Raw genomic sequence first — 19,982 nt, 5'->3', positions numbered from 1 at the left:
GTGGTTTGCAGGTGAACCCAGGCCCTGAAAGACACCATGGCTTCCAAGCAGTACCAGACACGAGGGCCCAGCCCAGGTGGTTTGTGCAGGCCAGGCTGGGGGCCAGGGGAAGGGCAATTACCCTGAAGAAGTGGACGGTGATGTCATGCGTCAGGGCACCTCCGTGGGAGAAGTTTCTCTGCAAACAGCACAGGCCACTGAGAGAGGGGCCACTCGCAGAAGAGCCTCTGGCAGGAGCCCCCCCCCCCACACCCTGACCCAGGCCCTCCCTGCTTGCTCGCTGCCTCCCCCATAGCTGCTCCCAGCAGCCAGGGCACCCAGCCCACCAACGATGGTGCTAACAGCGTTGCGGGGGGGGGGGCGCGGTCCAGGCACCGAGGAGGCAGGAGAAGGGTGCTGTGTGACTAAACGGAACCTCGGTTCAATCTCTAGTCACATCCGTGCTTTTCTGAAAGTTAGAGGAACACCCCTCAGGTGTGCAGAGGGCACATTTACTTATCACCTTACCCAGCCTGGTAAGATCAGAGCCCCTGACACTGAGCCGCCTGCAAAATGGAAGGAAACGGGGCCACCTGGTGGGTGAGTGTGGCGTCACCCAGACTCAGCAGGGGAAAGAGAGAAGTGCATCGTGAGCACATGGTCTGCACGCCTCGCAGGCCCCACCCTCAGCGGCCGAGGACAGCTCTGTGGAGGAGGCAGCGAGCCCGGGGGTGGGTGAGGAGGGCTGCACACCCAGGTGCTTGGGACCTGCCCTGAGGCAAGTGGCTCAGCGACGACAGATGCTCTCGTGAGGTCAAGCACCTACCAGCTCAGAGTTGACCAACTGGAAGAACTCAGCACAGTCGGGGGCGGCCGGCGGCTCCACCTGGGGGCTGCCCATGAGGATGGATGCAGGGAGGCCGAGGAGGACCCTTGGAGAGGAGGCAGTGCGTCAAGGGTGGAGGCCGGCCTGACGCCGCTTCTCCAGAACTCAGACCCCGGGGCTGCAGGGACCCCCCAGCTCGCCTTCAGGCCCGGAGTGTGGTGGTCTGCAGTCCCCACTGTCCCCAGATGGGGGCAGTGCAAGCACCAGGGCCCCACAGCAGACCCTCCCACTGGGGGCCCAGAGCCGCAGGCTCGGCTGCTTTGGCACCGCTCTGCCCCTGGGGGACCCCAGCACCCGACAGATGTGAACGCAGCCATGGTGAGCTCTGCACACACATGGCCTTCCTTCCTGTGACCTGCATGCTTTCCAGTGACGTCTCTTCGCAGAGGGACCCTGTGTCTGGGCAGGAAGCCTTTGCTCCCAAGGGCTTCTCACCCCTCAGGCCCTGCTCTCCATGGGACCCCAGGGAGAAGATGTCAGCACAGGCCAGGAACAGGGGGCACAGAAACGAGTGACAGACTCCAGAGCTGTTACCGTTTACACAGGAGCAGCTCCTGCTGTCTCTGAAGGCGGGAGGCCAGGTCCTGCCCGCCAGCCAGAGCCCGGAGCCGGCTGCGGAACACCCGGAAGAGGAAGTGTCCGCGAGAGGCGGCGTGGCCGTGGGGCACTGCCAGGCCCTGTTCCAGATCAGCAGCCATCTCCTGGAAAAAAACAAGGCTGAGACCCCCTGCACTTTCACCTCCAGTTCCAGGTGCCTCTCTGTCCCCAAATGCAAAGGCAGGAAGTCCCTGGAGCTTCCTGTCTGCCCCAATCAGGAGCCTGACATGGGCTGGAGAGTAAGTGGGACGTGACTTTTTACTTGAAATTAGAAAGTCACAGAATTTTTAAAAAAATAAGAATAGTAAAAAAAAAAATTAAAATCAAGAGCAGCACAAAGAACACCTTTACCCAGACTCACCCACAGCTGGCGCACAGGCCGGCGTGCCCGTGCCGTCCCCCAACGTGCTCCGGTGCCTGCGGAGGAGCAGCCCCCCACCCCCACCCCGGAAGCACGGCCCTTGCCCTACCGAAACAGGTGCCCTCCCTGGTCCCGACTCCCTCCATCACGAAAGATGTGGAGGACAAGCGGTCAGGACGAGGGATCAGGGCGCTGGGGTCTCTCTCGTGGGACAGCACTTACTTGTAAGCAAGCTCCCCCAGTGCTCCCAGCCACAGCCCCTTTCGTCCCCTCCGTCCCCCGCCCAGGCACTCTGAGAGGCAGCAGGGAGGCAGGCTGCCAGGGGGCATGAAACCCACGCACGGAACCCCACGAAACGGGACTGCTGTGCACTTCCAAAGGCAGGCGCCCCGAGCCCACATGGACGTGGGGACGGCGGGGCTCTCCGAGGGCTCCCCCCGGGGGAAGGAGCCCTGCTCCCGGGGACCCTGTGACTCTCTGTGTGGAGCCACCCGCATCACTTCTCAGAGCCCGAGATCCAAAGGGAGCAGTCGCGTGATGAGAAAAGTCGTGGGGCAGCAACAGTTTCATGACTAAGTTGGTATTTTCTCAATCATCTCTGTTTTCAGAAATGTCCCAAAGCTTGGGGACAAGGGTGGCACCACAGCCTCGGCTCCTGTGCCTCTACAATGGCCATTGGGCACACTCACAGAGGCCCTGGAGCTCGGGGCCGGGGCCGCGGCATGTGTGGGGGTCCCAGTTCTGCTCAGCTGCCGGAGGACCCATTAGGATACTCACACTAAACACTTTAATATCAGGCAGCTTCACGCAGTGAACATACTGAGTTTTGCATCTTCCGACTCACCTGCAATCTTGAAAAAATATCCCGATTTCCTGTGTAGCTGCCAAAAACCAAACCAGAATTTTCTGAGTGGTCGTAACTCCTTGAACTGAAACAAAACAACAGCGAAAGCCTCCTGAGTGTCTCCCAACTGTGGACCCTGCTCCTCCTGCCTCCAGGGAGGTATATGGTCACAGTCACCGACAGACAACAAAACTGCAACATGTGAAACAGCTATGTCCCATGATCCACTGGGACTTGTACCAAGAATGCAAGGTGAGTCCAACATCCGAAATCAATGAATGTAACAGACATGGCGACAGAACCACCAACACTATCTGATGATCTCAACAGACACAGAGGAAGAAGCGACAGACCGAACTCAGTGCCCTTTCCGTGATTAAACACCCTGAACCGGCTGGGAGAAGGGACCCTCCCCACCGGGACTAAGGACGTTGGTGAAGAACACACAGCTGACCTCACGCAGTGCTGAAAACTGGACACTTTCCTCCTGAGATCAGGAGCAAGACAAAGATGTCCCCTCTCACCACGTCCATTTAACACTACAGTGGAAGTTCTAGCCAGGACGACCCAGATGCAAAGGCCGTCTCTATTCACAAGAACCCAAGAGAATACACAAGAAACAGCAACTAAAAGTTTATGAAGTTGCAGAATAGAAAATGTATATATAGAAAAATGAGTTGTATTTCTGTGCACTAGCAAAGAATATTAAAAAGTGAAATAAAGCTCTGGCTGGTGAGGCTCAATGGACTGAACGCCAGCCTGTGAACCAAAGGGTCACCAGTTCTATTCCCAGTCAGGGCACACATCTGGGTTGCAGGCCAGCCCCAGTTGGGGACACGCAAGAGGCAACCACACATTGACGTTTCTCTCCCTCTTTCTCCCTCCCTTCTCTCTAAAAATAAATAAATAAAATCTTTTTAAACAGTTGGACAACTCACATTCCCCAGTTGAAAACCTAGTCCCAAAGCAGAGCAGGCAGACAGGACGAGAGGACACATGAGCAGATGGGCCGTGGAGCCGTCACCCTCTGTCAGCTGGTTCTCGGCTGAGACCTTTCCATGGGGGAGGGACAGTCTCCTGTACAAATGGGGTTAGGGAGCTGGACATCCTGTGCGGAATAAAGCGGGGTCCCTAACATATACCACATACAAAAACTAACTCAAACGGATTACAGGCCTGAATATGAGAACTGAACCTGAGTAAATGACTTGTGCACCTACAGCACGGGAGAGAATGCCTGCAGCTCACGCTCCGGCTAAGGACCTGGTGTGCAGAATCCTGAAGGGCTCTTAACACCTAATAGAACAAACAACCCAGTTCTGAAATGGCCAAAGGATCTGAACAGACATTTCTGCACAGAAGATACATGGACAGTTAACAAACAAATGAAAAGATGTTACAATATCATTAAGCCATCCAGGAAAAGAAACTAAAGCCACAGTGGAACATACCACTGCACACTCACCAGGACAAATACCGTCCGAAAGGCAGGTCACCACAGCGTTGGTGATGATGCATAGGAACCAGAACACCTCCCCCTGCTGGTGGGAGCGTGAAGTGGCGTAAGTTTGGAAAACAGCCTGGCAATTCCTCAGAGTCAAACCCAGAGTGTGACCCAGTGATTCCATTCCCTGCACGTGCCCAAGAAAAACAGAGCACAGGTCACACGAGACCCACACACAAGTGTTCCAGCGGCGTCACTCACAAAAGCCAAGCAGTGAGAGCCCAAATGTCTGTCAACGGATGATGGACACACGAATCGCGGTCCGCCCTCCCATGGGAAGTTCTGACAGACGCCACGGCGCCAGACCCTAAAAACACTCTCCCAAGTGAGCCGGACGGAGGCCACGAACTGCAGTCTCACTTACATGACAACCGTCCAGACCGACAAATCCAGACAGCATCCACCTCCCAAGCCGACCTCAGGAGCCCCTGGGAAAGCTGGAGCCGCCACACGCCAAAAGGGTGTGCGGAGAGTAGGGCCACACGCGGGCAGACCCTTGTGGAGGACAGAGGGGCAGCGGGAAAAAGGGGCGTCCGGCCTGCACTCTGTTCCACAGGCTCCTTCCCTGCGGCTGCAGTGATGTGGTGCACTCCCCAAAACACGGGGCCGGGACTCGCGACCTCACCCCCTCCCACAGCAACCGTGTGGTGGCGAGACACACCCCGCACGGCCTGGACGACACGGGACACCCCTGCCGGCCCTGGCCGCCGGTCACTGCACGTGCACCTCGGGTGGGGACCCACGGAGCACACCACCCACGAGCACACTTGTTCCCCTGTCCACACTCACTGACCCTGAGCTCCAGGTGACAAGACAGAGACACAGTCGTTGCCACTGGCAAGCGCACATGGAGGGGACTGACTCGGGAAGATGCCTTCACTTTCAGTAGATGCAGACTTGCCATCGAAAGGTAAGTTAAGTTGTGCTTTGGGCAACACAAACTGGGCTGAGGGGAATGAAAAGAACTACCAGAGTTGAAAGTGAGCCCTGGCTGGTGTGGCTCAGTGGACTGAGCACTGGCCTGTGAACCAAAAGGTCACTGGTTCAATTCCCAGTCAGGTCACAGGCCTGGGTTGCAGGCCAGGTTGCCTATGAGAGAGGCAACCACAGTGACGTTTCTCTCGCATGACGAAGCTTCTCTCCCTCTTACCCCTTTCTTCCGCCCTCTCTAAAAATGAGTAATTAAATCTGTAACAAGAGAGACGCTTCCCGGCACCGCACTCCTCACCTCTGGAAGTCCATCATCCCACTGAGGAGGACGGTGCACGCCGTCTGCAGGTCCCCGTCGCAGCCCCCTGCAGCGGAGGGCATGGGCAGGTAGTGCTCCCGGATGGCCCACTGGTGGAAGTCCCACCTGCACAGCAAACCCCGGGTCTGTGCTGAGTGACTCCCAGCAGGACGGCCACGGCTCCGAGTGTGCCCCCCCCGCCCCCCGTGAGGAGCACAGCACCCAGGGGGTGGGGCCAGGGGTCTGGGGCTGCAGGGAGCCCCTCAGGGGCCATCCACACCTGCTGGGTTGGGGAACAGAGGCTGGGAAGTGCCCCCAGGTCCACAGCACAGGGCTCGGGACGTGGACAGCTGCCCCCCCCCCCGAAGGTCTGAGGACAAACTGCAAACGCAGCACAGAGTCACCGACACTGCCGTCTGTGAAGGAGCCAAACCCAACGGGACACTCCCACTCGAGCCTGAGGCAGCCAGGAGCCGGGGACCAGCTGGGACTTCCCGCCTCAGACCTGCGCAGACCCATCTGGGGGTTTCTCATAATTAAAAAACACAAGAGGGAGGGGCCGGCGCAGCTCAGGGAGACCCAGATGGCCACTGGCCCTCCCACCAGAGAGACAGAAGGTCCAGAAGGGCAGAGCCCCCAGGGCAGGTGGGCACCTCTGCGAAGCCCTGTCAAGGCTGGCCTGGCACAGGGAAATAAAAACCTGCACTGTTGGACAAAGCAGTTAGTTGCTCTTTCCATTGCCACACACTTCTTTTCTCATTATTTCCGTGTTCCATCTGGATACTGACACCCCGAGACAAGAGTGGGGAAGGCGGCACTGCATGTGAGCGGGGAGGGGCTCCCACCTCACAGGGCACAGGGGCAGGTTGGACTGAGGCTGACCGTGCCCACCCTGACCTCTGCACCCCCCGACCCATGGGCCTATCAGCACCCAGCCTGCACCCCCAGAACAGCACGCTGGACCTCCCGACAGTCTTGGTAACCGGCCCGCAGACTTTGGCCCGCCCCTGGAGGCCAGTGCTCCTGAGGCCTCCTCCACGGCTGTGTGTGCCCTCCCCACAGGAGAGGTGGAGGCGGAGTCACACCGCCAGTGACTCCTGTCCCACTCGGGGAGCGTGCTGGCTGCTGCCCCTTCTCTGGCACCTGCCCTCGCAGCCCTGCCTGGTGCCGCCACAGAGCGTGGCCCCACCTCTGCTCCACTGTCTACCTGCTTGTCCTCGGGCCCGCACAGGGGCCAGCGGTGTGGTTCGTTAGCAAGTGACCAGTCAGAGGAGTCGGGGGTCGAGGTGCCACGTGGGCAGGTGTGTCACTTACAACGCATTCCCCAGCTGCTAGAACACCCTAAAAGTCGTCTGACAAATAAGAGCTCAGTTTCTCTTGAATAAAGAAATGAAATTGTGCTCACAGGTAATGTGTTACACTGAACATTAAATTAAGGATATAGCCTAGCTGGTGTGGCTCAGGGGACTGAGGGCCAGACTGCGAACTGAAGGGTCACCAGTTCGATTCCCAGTCAGGGCACATGCCTGGGTTGCAGGCCAGGTTGGGCCCCCAGTAGGGGGCGCACAAGAGGCAACCACACAGTGATGTTTCTCCCCCCGTTTCTCTTCCCCTTTCTCTAAAAGTAAGTATTAAAAAATAAAATAAAAAGAGGGGCTGGGCAGGGCTAAATAAATAAATAAAAAGTAAATTAAAGATATAACGAGGAAACCCAGACTTTCAGATCATGTGGAAAACTGTGGCGTTTTGAAGGGCAGAACCCTTTAAACACTTACCTTTCTGTGTCTGAAAGAGAATCCACTTCAGGCCGAATTTCCAGCTCCAGCTGCACCCAGTCTCTGTAAGTCAACTGAGGGAAGGACCAGCTGTGTCGCCCCGAGGACGGAGCGCAGAGGGCACGGACAGCCCCACATCACCCAACAGCCCCCCGGGGGCTCACCCCCCTCTGCTGCTGGCCGCCCCAGGCCCTGAGGAAGAACTGACCCCTGCTCACTTGGACTCGGGCGTGAAGCTACTGAAACAGGGGAAAGCACCGCTGCTGTCTTTGTCCTGATGCATCACTGGGGGACTCTCGCATGTGCCCCGCCTGGGGAGCACACCCCCAACCATGGCATATCGGGAGACGCGCTAACCGGCTGAGCCACTTGGCCAGGGCAGGAGCGGCACTTCTGAGCTCAGCCCTCCAGCACACCGCGGGTCTGAACAGTCTTGCGGTGGCAGCGGCGGACTCTCGGGTTACTGTGCACAGCACTGGGAAAGCATCGCTTTCTCATTCCCGGGAGGGAGTTGGGCAAGTGTGACCCTGCCAGATGGCACGCTCCAAACACTTGCGGTAGCCTACCTCTGGTTTTTAAGTTCCTGGAGCACGTGTCGACCAGGACTAACTTTAGAACCTAACGCTGCTTGTGAGAAAACGCGTCACAGAAACATGTGTGCAGCACATTCCAGCAGTGAGGGCCAGAGCCGGGCAACACGTGCTCAGGACTCGGGGAGGCAGAACCAGGGGCCGGCTGCAACGCCGCAGGGCGGGGCGGCCACCCTGAGGGCCTGGGGCGGTACCTGCTTGGCCTACTCTTGTATGAAGGTCATAGTTACCAATAAAGAGTTTTAAAATAAAGCAAGTGGAACACATGTTTGTTTTTAAAGACCAAAACAAACAGGCAAGCATCCAAGAAAGAAGCGACAAGCTATGAAAATGAAGCCGTGGAGCAGGAGCTCCCAGGCTGGAGTGGCCGAGGGTCCCGGGAACTGGGCTCGGAGAGGCCTGGGCCCAAATCGAAGCCTGGCCGATGTTTAAAATACACTTTCGTCCACTCTTCAAAATCTCTGCGCCCTGGCTGGTGCGGCTCAGTGGACTGAGCACTGGCCTGTGAACCAAAGGGTCACTGGTTCAACTCTTAGTCAGGGCACACGCCTGGGTTGCGGGCCAGGTCCCCAGTCAGGGATGTGCTAGAGGCAAGTACACATTGTTTCTCTCCCTCTCTTTCTCCCTCCCTTCTCCTCTCTCTAAAGATATATATTTAAAAATAATTTACCAGAAAAATCTCTGCAAAATGTTACTGTGGGGTGGAACTGACCAAGGGCAGAAGGCACCTGTCTGTCTGGTCTCTCACGCCTGCGTGTGGGTCTGCAACCATCCCAATAACAGTTTCGATCAAAGTCCGCGATGCCCGCGCGCCCACCTGCCCACCCACCATGTCCTCAGGTCCCAGATCTGAGTTAGGACGACGTGAGAAGCGAGGGAAAGGCCAGTGGGACCTACGTGAAACTCCTCCTCCTTCAACAGGTCCCGGAAGGCCTTATGTCTCCACAGACAGAGGGCGGCTCGCTGCCAGTCGACTGGGAGCAGGCACAAGGGCCGCCAGGGAAGGCTGGCTGCGTCCTCCACAGAGAGAGGCCCTCGGGCTTCTGAGAACAATCTGAGCACCACAAACTGGAACTGAAGAGAGACAATGATACGTCTAAGAGGTTCTGGAAACACGCAACCTGGCCCAGTGTGCCCTGTGTCACCTGCAGTGGCCATGCCTTCCTCTAGAGGGCGTGCTGGGTGCCCAGTGACCAGCACTGGGCACGGACGGCGGCGCCTCGGGGAACAGCCCTGCACACGCGCAGAAGCGCACGCAGCTGAATGGATGGTCTGACCCCCCCACAGAGTGACGCGTCCTCCCTGCCTTGGTCAGTGCTGGGGCCCCCACTAGACAGTGGCACTGGGTGAGCACAGCCTGTCAGGGATGAGTTCACATGTGCCCTTCGTACTCCAGGGGGGCAGCTGTTCCCGTGTTTCTCGAGTGCGGGCTGGACCACACGGGGACGGGACTGGACAGTGTACCGAGGACTTCGCTGCCGGGGCCACTCCTGCTCTGCAGTCCATGCTTTACATCCTGGCCCCTGGGACTGAGCGCATCACCAGCGACTGGCCCTGCTGTCCACCCTGCTGTCCCCAGCGCCGATCCAGGCCCAGGAGGCGGGGCTTGGAAAGCTCAGCTGACCCTGATGCAGGTTTGCACCTCACCAGGGGCCTCCTTAAATCTCTGCCTACGAAGCAGCAACCCCCCCTGCCTGGCCAATGTTTCAGGTTTCTGATGTGCTTTAAGTTTCTAAGTAAGCATAACAAGCACTCACAAGAGAGAACTCTAGAGGAAACATAGAAAAACTTTGAATGGGCAGATGTTTGAATATTTACCTTTTAGTTTACCTAGTTTATAGATATCAGTCTGTTTCTTTAAAAAAAAAAAACAGAAGAATGTCTGCAGTTGTCACCCACACCCCTCACTATAACTCGGAATAAGAGGCACAGCAGCGTCCAGCCAGGCAGACAGCCTGTGAACTGGGGGGCCCGTGCCTTGGGCTTCTGCATGGAAACTGGAGGCTCAGGAGAGAAGGCGAGACCCACCTTTTTAATAAGGCCCGGAGACAGGCAGCTGTACCAAGCATCACATGACTCGGAAGAAAACTTACACAGAGCGTAAGAAATCGCCGCTGTACAAAATCTGCAAATTCAAACAGAAGTTGGACTCAGAAATGGGAACCATGAACTAGGGGGAGTGAGGCCTGGGTATGATGAGTCTTGCAGAGTGAACCCGGTACCTTCCGGACCAGAGGGCCTGAGTGCCTGCCCTCGGCCTGGGCTCCAGAGGCTCAGAGGAGAGACAACCAGAGCAGCCTGACTCTGGGCCCAGAGAGAGTCAGGAAGGTGGCAAGAAAGAGAGTGGGGCCCGAGGCACCTGCAGGACCGACTCCCAGTAGGGACTGTCCAGTGCTGCCAAGAGCCCACGGGGCGGACAGGGTGCTGGGCCGTCCGCCTTTGGGACGGATGTCCAGGGGCAGTGACCCAACACAGACTTCACTATGAATGTCTCTCCTGCCCCTATATTCCTCATGACTTCTCCAGCCAACAGCTCCCACTTTAGACCCCATCAGAGGACAGCCCTGCCCCCCCAGGCAGCTGCTCTCACCCCCAGCCCCCCACCTGTGCCCCCGCACCTGCCACCCTGCACGCTCACTGTCCACTTGGCAGGGGTCCCTGCTCAGAAGGGCGGGGACAGGCTCCGCCCCGGGGCCTGGTGCAGTGGCACATGAACGGACCGGACTTACAGAAGGATGGATCTCAAAGCCCTTCAGGATGAGTTTGCCTCTGGATGGGGCCGTTTCACAGGCAGGGACTCACCCTACAGAAGCACCTGCAGCAGCTGCTCAGCACGGGGAGCCGGGGACCCAACCAGAGGCTGTGACCCCGAGACAAAATGGAGCCCCTCTCCCTGGCCCGAAGGACACTGAGAGACACTCAAGGGCACTGCGGGTCAGCACACTGCAGCACGTGACCCCGTTTCCACGAACGAGGAGACCAGCACTCTCCCACAAACACCCACACACGAGATCCTGGAAGGGTGCTCACAAACGTTAACCAGGGGCCACCCGTGGGGCACACCCGTCACTTCTGTCCACAGAGGAAACAAGTGACCAAGGGGCCGGCAGGAACTCACTTGAGGCAAAAGAGCAAGGACTCCTTGGACCCGCACGTCAGGAGGCTGTCGAAGAACTCGGGGATGGAGAGGCCCCTGGAGGGGGCAGGGGGACCCACGTGGACCTCCGGGAGCGCAGACCGGGGCTTGCCGAGGTGGGCGGCCAGGGCGGCCAGCCCCAGCACGTGCGAGGCCCGCAGGCCCGGGCCCTGCAGCGGGAGAGAAACCGGCTCAGCAGGGGGAAGGGGCAGAGCCCACGCCCAGCTGGAGGGAGGCGGCAGCCCTACCTGGTGACGGAGCAGCTGGCAGAGCCTGGAGAGCACCGCGGGGAGGAGCGCGCGTCCACAGGTGGCCGTCACGAAGTGGGCAGCCCAGGAGCCCTGCCTTTGGAGACAACAGCCAGTCCCGGTCACTCACAGCCGTCTCAGAGCCCGAGGACGACCGCAGGGGCCCAGGAGGCTTCAGTGAGAACCAGACTGTCCCCCAAATAGCAGGGTCTCCTGTGGCAAGGCTCCCCTTCTGCCACGTCCCACTGGATGAGAGCCCACCCGGAGCACCAGGCTGCCCAGGGCAGCTCTCCCTGCCCAGACTACCTGTCCGGTGGGGCACAGCTGGAGGCCACCATTACACTCTGACAGAAAGACGCCAGCAGGAGATCCACAACCTGAGAAGGGAGACGGTGCTGAGGGCCTCACACCCCAGAGGGGTCACGCACGAGCTGGGCACCGTCTCGTGTGCACGGCCAACACCCGCACGCGAACAGGCCCCTCCGAAGCTGCCTGGGACGAAAAGCTCGGCTCCCAAACCCTGGGCACGTGACGAGCCGTGTGTCACCCTGCAGCTGCAGCTGGGAAGTTTCACAGCAGAGCACGGCCAGAGAGCAGGCATTTCAGGCTTTGGGCCGGCGACAGCCTGGTTCAAACGGCCTGGGACGCTGCATGTTTGCCACAGACGTGAAGAACAGGGCTTCCAGTTCCTCAGCACAAACCAGCAGGTGAGACGGCTGTGCTCTCAGGTACCTCGTACGCACCTGCTGTTCCCGCTGCTCCAGTCTGGGAGCAAGGATGCTGAGCTGGATCTTTGAGACCTCAGGGCTGCCGTCGTCCTCGCAGAGGCCCAGGGCCGAGCTCAGCCTTTCAGCAACCACTGCAACCTGAGCGGAGAGAGCTGCACCGAGGAGCCCAGTCAGGCGAACAGGGCTGCAGGGAGGAGGTGCTCAGAGGGGCCGATGGGGACGCAGACACCTCCCACCACCAGCCTGACTGCACCCCAGGGCCTCGCTGCAGGGAGCAGTGACGAGGCCACGGGGGCACGTGTCAGTGCAGAGGGGCAGTAGCCGTCCACACCGGTCCTGCACATGTGAGGGCTGATGCAGTCTGTCACCATGACACACCTCCCCACTCATCTAAACCCTTCATCTGAGTCCCACACCAACTCTCCCCAAAACTTTGCTGTCTGCTGGAGGCCAACAGCAAAGAGGTCCCGGAGAGTGGGCGGGGCAACCACGCTGTGTGCAAATGGAAGGCCTGCCACCTGTAGGAACGAGGCTGACCTGGCTTCTCAGACACCCTGCTGGAGCTCTGAGGTCCCACCAGGCCCCAGGGTCTCCAGACACCACATTCTGCAGAAGCACAGCTCTGAAAGGTCAAGCCTCTCTTCCCCCCATCCCAGCAAAGGCCCTACGGGCAGATGTCCAGCAAGTGGTGACACTAAGGTGGCTTTATTAGCATGTCCTCCACCAGCTCTTAGGGATGTTTGTTCTTGGCTGGAATAAAATGACTTCGTAAGACAAAATGTCACAGCTCCTGGGTAAACACACACACAGCCTGTCACTTCAGATTCTGCATTTCCCATCACTGATGTCTGAGCACGCTGGGACTCCACACTCTGTCTCCCAGACTGTGCGCCCCGTGGCACAGAAGCACTCGGGCTTACCCAGCAGCAGGCGGAGGCTGCAACACCACATGGGTGTTGTCAGCAGAGAAAGCTCCACACCCGGGAGCACCGCCCAGCTTCCCCTCCACCACCTGGCCCAGGGGGTGCAGAACGGAAGAACAGTCGCCTTCTGCCAAGGGTGTGTGACAGCTGGAGACCAGTCCCCCACCCTGTCTGAAGGGGACCACACCCAACACCTGCCAGCACCGTGGTCAGGCCTCACTGCTAAACAATGAACGGCCAGAGCACCAGCCACTACCAGCACGAGGGGATGACCAGCCCCTCGGCCCCGCCCCAGCCCACCCTCACCGTCGTGCTGGGCAGGGTCAGCCACGGCAGCCCTGAGCTCTCCGAGTGCAGCTGTGAGCAGTGCCAGGGCGTCCTCTGCACAGCTGGGGTCCGTCTCCATTCCCCGGGCCACACCTGAGAGATCGGGGATGCATCAACCACAGGCTGGACAGGACACACAGAGCTGACTGTAGACCTCCTTGTGTCCGTGACCTCCTCTCTGTCTATAAGGAGATGAAACCATCCCGAGGCTGGACGCTGTCATATCAACGATCAGAACACTTAAGAAGAAGTTTAAGAACAAGCCTGGTGCATCCACCCCATCGCCACAAGGGAAGCAAGTGCCTGATGGGACCAGAGGAGAAATGCAGTGAGTGAGGCCCGGCTGGAAACAGAAGCGTGGGTGACAGTTTGGTCCTTGGTTCTCAAACGTTTAAGTATCGCCATTATATTACTGTTCACCACAGGAGGCAAAAAAAATCAAAGAAAAAAGGGTTAGCCTTTTATAAGCAGAACAAGTTCAATGAGGTATCAGTGGCAAAGACTCTGACACCACAGGGGAGCCACAGGGGTCTCCCTACAGTGACATCGAGAGTCAAAACCCGGGGCCCCTGGTAGGAGGCCCCCACATCCGGTCTGCAGCAGGGGACACTCTCAGAGCCTGCGAAGTGGGGCCGGGGGGCTGGTGACGAGGACCGGCAGCACCCGGCACTTCCAGCACAGCTGCTGCCTCAGCACCAGGCCAACGGCTGGGAGCCCCGGACCCCTGTCCTCTGCCCACTCGGGGTTCCGGGTCTCCATCTGTGAGAAACCACCCAGGCTGGGAAAGGGGGTTCTGGCAGACAGAAGCCCCATGAGTCCACACAGCCCTACAGAGGCCAGAGGGCTGAAACCAGCGAGCACAAGCTACTTGGACAGCACTGCCCCTGCCCGTGAAGGGCCAGTGCTGAGACGGCTGCCGGGTGGCACTGCTGACAGCCACCTGGTGAACGGCCAGGACACGCGGCCGAGCCTGACCAGCTGCTGCGGTGGTGGTCTCGTCTCCACACCCTTCCAGTGTGGCCTCAGTCCATGTAGCTTTTCCCTGGGGCCAGAAAGACAGCCCCCACCCCACAAACTATCCAGATGGTCAGAAAGCTGCCCCAGACCAGCCCCCGAGACAGGCCCGAGAGGCACCTAAGTGTGAAGCTGGCCTTCGGGACAGGCAGAGACCACCCTGTCCCCTGCGGGTGCGGCACCAGGAGGGTGCGTCCACTGCAGGTGGACGTGCTCCCTCCAGTGACACCAGGGCCTCTGGACTCAGGGCGTGGCAGACAGCACCACGTCCAGCCATCCTGGCCTACGACTGGTGCCAGCATCAGGCAGATCTGGAGTCACATCCAGCACTGCCTGACCAGACGGCACGGACCGTGGTGCCACTGACCCATCCCGTGACCGAGAACCCACGGCCATACCTGCGGGCTTCTCCTTGGCAGCGGCGGAGCAGGCTTGGCGGTAGGCGGAGTACAGGGACGAGGGTATTCTGTCTGCTCTGAACCAGAACGAAACATGACAACCCGTCGTCTACAACGGGAGCTGACTCACAAGCCGACAGTCCCAGAGCCACCGCCCTCAGAAGCCCGGCAGAGAGAGAGGGCACAACGCTGCGCCCTGAGACCCAGCTGCAGAGAAACCGGCACCTTCACGGGGCCAGGGCCACGCCAGCACACGTCTGCCACAGCGGTTCCCTCCCAGGGAGACTATGAACAAACTTCACTTCTCTCACTCAACTTTCAGTAATTTCCGAGCAGTAAAAGGGAGCCATCCCGGCTGGTGTGGCCCAGTGGATTGGGCACCGGCCTGTGAACCACAGGGCCATTGGTTCGATTCCCAGTCGGGGCACGTGCCTGGGTTGTGAGCTGGGTCCCCGGTTGGGGGCCCGTGAGAGGTCACCACACGGTAATGTTTCTCTCCCTCTCTTTCCCTCTCTCTAAAAATAAATAAGCAAATTCATTTTTAAAAGGAGAGTTTAAAGAGCTGGAAAGAAATTGAAAAATCAGCTCAGAGTTGGAAATAGTTGTCTCCAGCGAAGGGACAGAGAAGGGTGGTGGCTGTTTTTGATAAATTTTATACAACTATGGTTCCTTTTTCTACATCTATATTTAACCTTAAAAAAAACATTTTTTAAGACTGGAAATTTAAAAAAAGACTGAAAATAAATGTCAAAAAGACTAAGAAGCGACACCATCCAACTATAGATAAAAAGCCGGCACGGCCCCTTTCACGGTGACTCTGCATCAACAACACTGTCTTTAGTCCCCAGACCAGCCTCCTCCACGCAGAGTGGAGAGACTCACAATCCAGTTTTCTTTGTAAAATCTCAACCAACTAATTTTGAACCCAAATTTTTTTATAAGCAAGACGCACATGCAATAAGACAAAGCTCTAACACACAACCAGCGCTCTCTGCGCTGCCCAAACTGAGAGAGAGACGCACGCACCTCCTCAGAGACTCCACGAAGGCCTCTCGGGAGTCGGGGGTGCTCGGCAGCTGTGGGGCAAACACAAGACCCCAGTGAGGCAGGGACGTCCTCGCCCCCCGCCACCTCGGGCCCAAGTTCATGAAGAAGCATACTGACCACTCGCGGCGTGAGCAGGGCGGTCAGAAAGTGAGACACGTAGTAGGACCTCCGGAATACACTGCAACGCAGAAGAGCGGGCTCAGACAACAGCAGCACCGGGAGCCTCAGTGCACCCAGCAACGCCAGTGTCCGCTCCAGGGGGCACTGGGCCGGGGTCTCAGTTTGCAACTACAATGTTACATCATGTTGCTAAGTCCCAGCTCATGCAGACGGTAGTCTGTGCTTCTGTGCTGTGACCGCCTGTGTCCTGTCCCTGGTGTGGCTATGGCTTTGAGTCAATGCAAGGCCGCAGGGGTCACTTCGGGTCAACGCTGGCATCCCCCTTGGAGCTGACATAGAAATCCCGAGAGCCAGGACCAGGTTTCTCAGAAGGAACACTTTAATAAAGCGGCCTCACATGATAGCAGCCAGAATTTCAGTTTTGGGATGACACCAAATTTAACAGTTCTGCTATTCGACTCTCTGTACTGGCTTAATACTGGTCACCAGTGACGCAGTAATAAAAACTACTGTCCCTCAGACAGTGTGGGCTCCACTCAGCAACGCCCGTTGGCTGTTTGGGGGGTGCCGTGGCCTTTTCTAAAGAAAGCATGTCACAGCAGGGGCTCTGCACCCGCCAGCCACGGGACCACTCCTGGGACGCTCACACAGGCTCTGGTGTCTCCCCACGAACACGAGCACCTGCTGCAGAGGCGTCTGGGAGCCGCAAGGGCACCGCTCCAGCAGCTGGGCCCTACCTGGCCTCCATGACGGCAACGGGGATTTTCCCTGTGTGTTCAAACACCTGGATGGCCTTCTCCACATCCTGGGCCGCCTGGCTGTGGGGCTGAGTCCATGCAAAGAGGAAAGAAAAGAAGAAGACTTATCATTTTGCAGTAAAAGGTGCCGAGGCTGACGCACAGCACGTGGGAACATTCAGAACCCAGACGGCGCGGACGCAAGTCCAACCGAGCAGCTGAGCGACCGCCCTGCCTGCCCCCCCACGTCCTTCCTGCCTCTCCTCTCTGCCGCCTCCCGGACTCTGCAGTGCTCCAAAAGTTTCCGGGTGAGAAGAAACAGAGACATAGTTGCTGATATTATAAAGAAATGCAACAATAGATCTTAAAATAAAAAAACGCAGGAAGTATTTCAAAATACTCCCTTTAACGGCATCTATAACAGCTCTTCAGCACCTCACGGCTTTTAAGTAAAAGGGCCTTAGAAAGTACACGCACCACATTGCCTCCCGACACTGGGTCACGTGAATGCAGCCGACCCTCCCCCGAGACTCCTGAGGACGCACGACGCCTGCCCGCGCGGCGCGGCCCACCCTCCGCTCAGACCCTGAGGACGGACAGCCCTCCCCAGACGCCGGGCTGCCTGCTCCTGCTGTCAGCAGTGCGGACGCTGCGGAACGAGCACCCGGGGCAACTGGGACCCCCCGACTGCACCGGACACCCCGGGTCCCACACAGAAAAGGCTTGAACACTCCAGCATCACAGGAAATGAGACTGTGCTTGGAGGGCACGGGGACACGCCCGAGGGCCAGCACTGAGGGGAGTTACCTCTATGACGTCCCCGACTGAAGACAAGTCCGCATAGAGCCCCATGTTTTCCATAGAAACCTGCAGAGAAGATGTGAGCGGGAGCGTGAGGACCAGACGGGCGTGGGTGGCTGTGGCGGAGGCCGGGTGGGGGAGGGGAGGCCAGGACTCACCTTCAGGTCGGCCAGCCGTGTCTTGGCCAGCGCCACGTAGTCCGTGAGGAGGGGGCGGTACTTGCTGGGGACCAGGGGCGGGTGGAGGATGTGCACCTGTAGCAGGCGATACAGCAGAACACAGCCTGTCGACTGTTCCTGGTTTTGGGGGGAGACACTTGTACCACTGACAGAAAAAGTCCGAATTAGCCCAAGACCACAAGGGCAAAGTCGGAGGAGAGGTGGACAGAACCCTGGGTGAGAGGTTCCACGTGCGCTGGGGGTTTCCCATCAGAAGTGGGCAGGCAAGGACGCCGGGCAGCAGGCCTCCTCGGCCACGGAACCCCTGGCGGTCCTGTGCCCGCCTCTCCTGAGGTGGGGGTGCCAATGCTGCTGCTGGTGGGCAGGCTTCTGAGGCATTTTTCCATCTGAAAGGGTGGCCGGTCAAGCCTCCCACGGGTGCCCAGGGCCCTGGGGCCGGTACTCGGGCAGGTGGGCAGAGAGGCGCCAGAGGTGTGAGCAGCACTTGGGCTTCACCGTGACGGGCACACAGCTCGTTCTGTCTCTGCCTATGACCTCACCTGAACTCTTTAGAACGTAATGCCAATTTCTTAATTAAAAAAAGGCAAGAATCCATTTCCAGATGCCCTCCCCCAAAAACAAATGTTGGGTACAGTCATCTAATTAAATAAGACTTACAGAAATAAATATATTTTAACCGTAAGATTAACACAGACTTGCAAAAATAGTTTCCCACACCCAGAATTCTTCTGGGTACTTCCTTCCAGATTCTTCTTCTTCGGTATAAAAACAGATCATTCCTGAAAACCAAACACGGGACACCACACCTTCCCCTCCCACGTCAGTCCCGCAGCTGCTGCATGGCCGCCGGCAGGGGACGGACAAGGGGCTGCCTCGTGGCCTTCTGCTGTCGCCAGCGTCTCACCTGCAGGTACCGGGGGGCCTCAAAGGGCACGAGGTCGGACAGGAACTTGAAGAGGAAGACCAGCGCCTTCTTGCTGCTGCAGTGGTGGCCCCTCGTACTCCCGAAGGAGGCCTGGGGGGAGACGGGGATGAGGCAGGCAGCAGACGCCTGCTGTCCACACAGACACCTGTCGGGGCGGCACCTCGACGGTGGCAAACTGCTACTAAAAAGAGGAGCCACGGGGCCATTAGGTTCGTGCCCTTCCCAAACGTCACAGTGAAGCCTCGGCCACGGAAGCAGCTGGCACAGTACCTGCAGTGTCCGATGACCCTCAGAGGCACAACTCACCAACTGCCTGACGAGGCCCCTCCCAGGAAGCCCCATGCTCCCCACAGAGAGGCCACTCTTCCCCAGTGACACGCACAGCCTCCATACTCGCCTGCATGGGCAAGGCCAGGGCCGTGGAGGTGGCGGTCCCCCAGGTCACCGACAGCCCTGGCCGCAGCAGACGCCTTCCAGGAACCGAGTGCTGGGGGTGAGTGGGGCGAGGGAAACCGGTACGCACTGGCCCAGGGCACACTGCCACCTCCCAAACCACGCAGGTCCTGCAGCCAGGCCCTGTCACGGCCCCCCGCACACTGAGACCCCGCTGCTGCTGTTCTCCACAGAGAACGAGCCTCTTCTGAACGCTCTGATGGGGTGGACGCAGAAGCCATCAGACAAAAGGACCCCATCGCACAGAGGGGTTCCCGAGTCCTGGCAACACCCACTCGATGGAGAGAGAGCCTCCAGGACACACTAAAGACGGACGGGCAGGAAACGCGCCCCCGCGGCAGGCCTGCGGTGCACGAAGGCTTCGTGGGAAGGACCACACCCCCCACCAGACTGGGGTAAGAGCAGCGGGTGGTGCCGCTCCAGGGAAAAGCAGTTTCCTTCACTACTAGAAAAATTGCAGCCATGAATGTCTCGTGATGAGTTCAGAACTACTCTGCCCAACCCAGAGCTTAACTCTGACGCCACGTCTGTCTGTTCCTGAGAAACAGAGACTGAGCCAGACCTTCAAGGGCGGCAGTGTTCGCTGAAGGGTCCGTCCCAGTTTCTGTAAGTTCCAGTTCAGTGTGGCTGACTCGAAAGGCGGGAAGGGAACCCCAAGCCCAAAGCGCAGCCCTGGACGCACCACTGCAGCCTCCTCTGCTGCCCTGTGCTGTCTCGAGAAGGGAACAAACCTGAGGCCTGGCACACCTGACAGTGGCCAGAGCACCTGGGCAGGGCTCTCGGCAGGTGACATGCCGACACAGAAACGTCCCTGGGCAGCTCGAGGACCCTGCCATCCATCCTCCGCACACCCCTCAGAGCGGACCCCCAGAACTCATTCTCGCAACAGGTTGGGGATGTGCCGACGACCTACTGGGGGCGGCAGCAGGTCAGCAGAGGCGGCGCACCTGGAACCAGTCTGCGTAGGGCGGGAACACGGAGGGGCCCTCCAGCGCAGCCTGGCGCACGACCAGGAACACGGTGACCATGCTGTCCAGGTCGAAGCTCTCAAACGCACGGGCCAGCAGACGGGCCACCCAGTCTAGGCAGGAATAACGGAGAAGAATACAAGGCGTACGTCCTACCAGGGAGCAAGTGCCCCCACCACCTGCAGGCCCCACGCCGACTTCCAGGGCCTGGGAA

General features: G+C 58.7%; 1 protein-coding gene across 1 annotated transcript in view; it reads right to left on the bottom strand.

Annotated features, from left to right (window-relative positions):
* FANCA (FA complementation group A) overlaps nucleotides 1-19,982 on the bottom strand; it is a 35,477-nt gene that overhangs the window by 6,221 nt on the left and 9,274 nt on the right. The window contains exons 14-34 of the mRNA XM_037142792.2: nucleotides 19,748-19,881; nucleotides 18,327-18,437; nucleotides 17,402-17,497; nucleotides 17,250-17,309; nucleotides 16,443-16,531; nucleotides 15,703-15,763; nucleotides 15,565-15,614; nucleotides 14,539-14,615; nucleotides 13,106-13,219; nucleotides 11,892-12,028; nucleotides 11,455-11,525; nucleotides 11,149-11,245; nucleotides 10,883-11,070; nucleotides 9,793-9,889; nucleotides 8,662-8,838; nucleotides 7,175-7,248; nucleotides 5,400-5,525; nucleotides 2,668-2,752; nucleotides 1,400-1,566; nucleotides 806-911; nucleotides 122-178 (exon numbers count right to left, since the gene is read on the bottom strand). Coding sequence (XP_036998687.2) covers nucleotides 122-178; nucleotides 806-911; nucleotides 1,400-1,566; nucleotides 2,668-2,752; nucleotides 5,400-5,525; nucleotides 7,175-7,248; nucleotides 8,662-8,838; nucleotides 9,793-9,889; nucleotides 10,883-11,070; nucleotides 11,149-11,245; nucleotides 11,455-11,525; nucleotides 11,892-12,028; nucleotides 13,106-13,219; nucleotides 14,539-14,615; nucleotides 15,565-15,614; nucleotides 15,703-15,763; nucleotides 16,443-16,531; nucleotides 17,250-17,309; nucleotides 17,402-17,497; nucleotides 18,327-18,437; nucleotides 19,748-19,881 — 2,174 coding nt within the window. The remainder of the gene's footprint in view (nucleotides 1-121; nucleotides 179-805; nucleotides 912-1,399; nucleotides 1,567-2,667; nucleotides 2,753-5,399; nucleotides 5,526-7,174; nucleotides 7,249-8,661; nucleotides 8,839-9,792; nucleotides 9,890-10,882; nucleotides 11,071-11,148; nucleotides 11,246-11,454; nucleotides 11,526-11,891; nucleotides 12,029-13,105; nucleotides 13,220-14,538; nucleotides 14,616-15,564; nucleotides 15,615-15,702; nucleotides 15,764-16,442; nucleotides 16,532-17,249; nucleotides 17,310-17,401; nucleotides 17,498-18,326; nucleotides 18,438-19,747; nucleotides 19,882-19,982) is intronic.

The sequence above is a fragment of the Artibeus jamaicensis genome, unplaced genomic scaffold (genome assembly GCF_021234435.1).
Source record: "Artibeus jamaicensis isolate MK-2021 breed Jamaican fruit bat unplaced genomic scaffold, CSHL_Jam_final contig_755, whole genome shotgun sequence".
NCBI lineage: Eukaryota > Metazoa > Chordata > Mammalia > Chiroptera > Phyllostomidae > Artibeus > Artibeus jamaicensis.
This window is presented reverse-complemented; position numbering and strand designations above follow the sequence as displayed.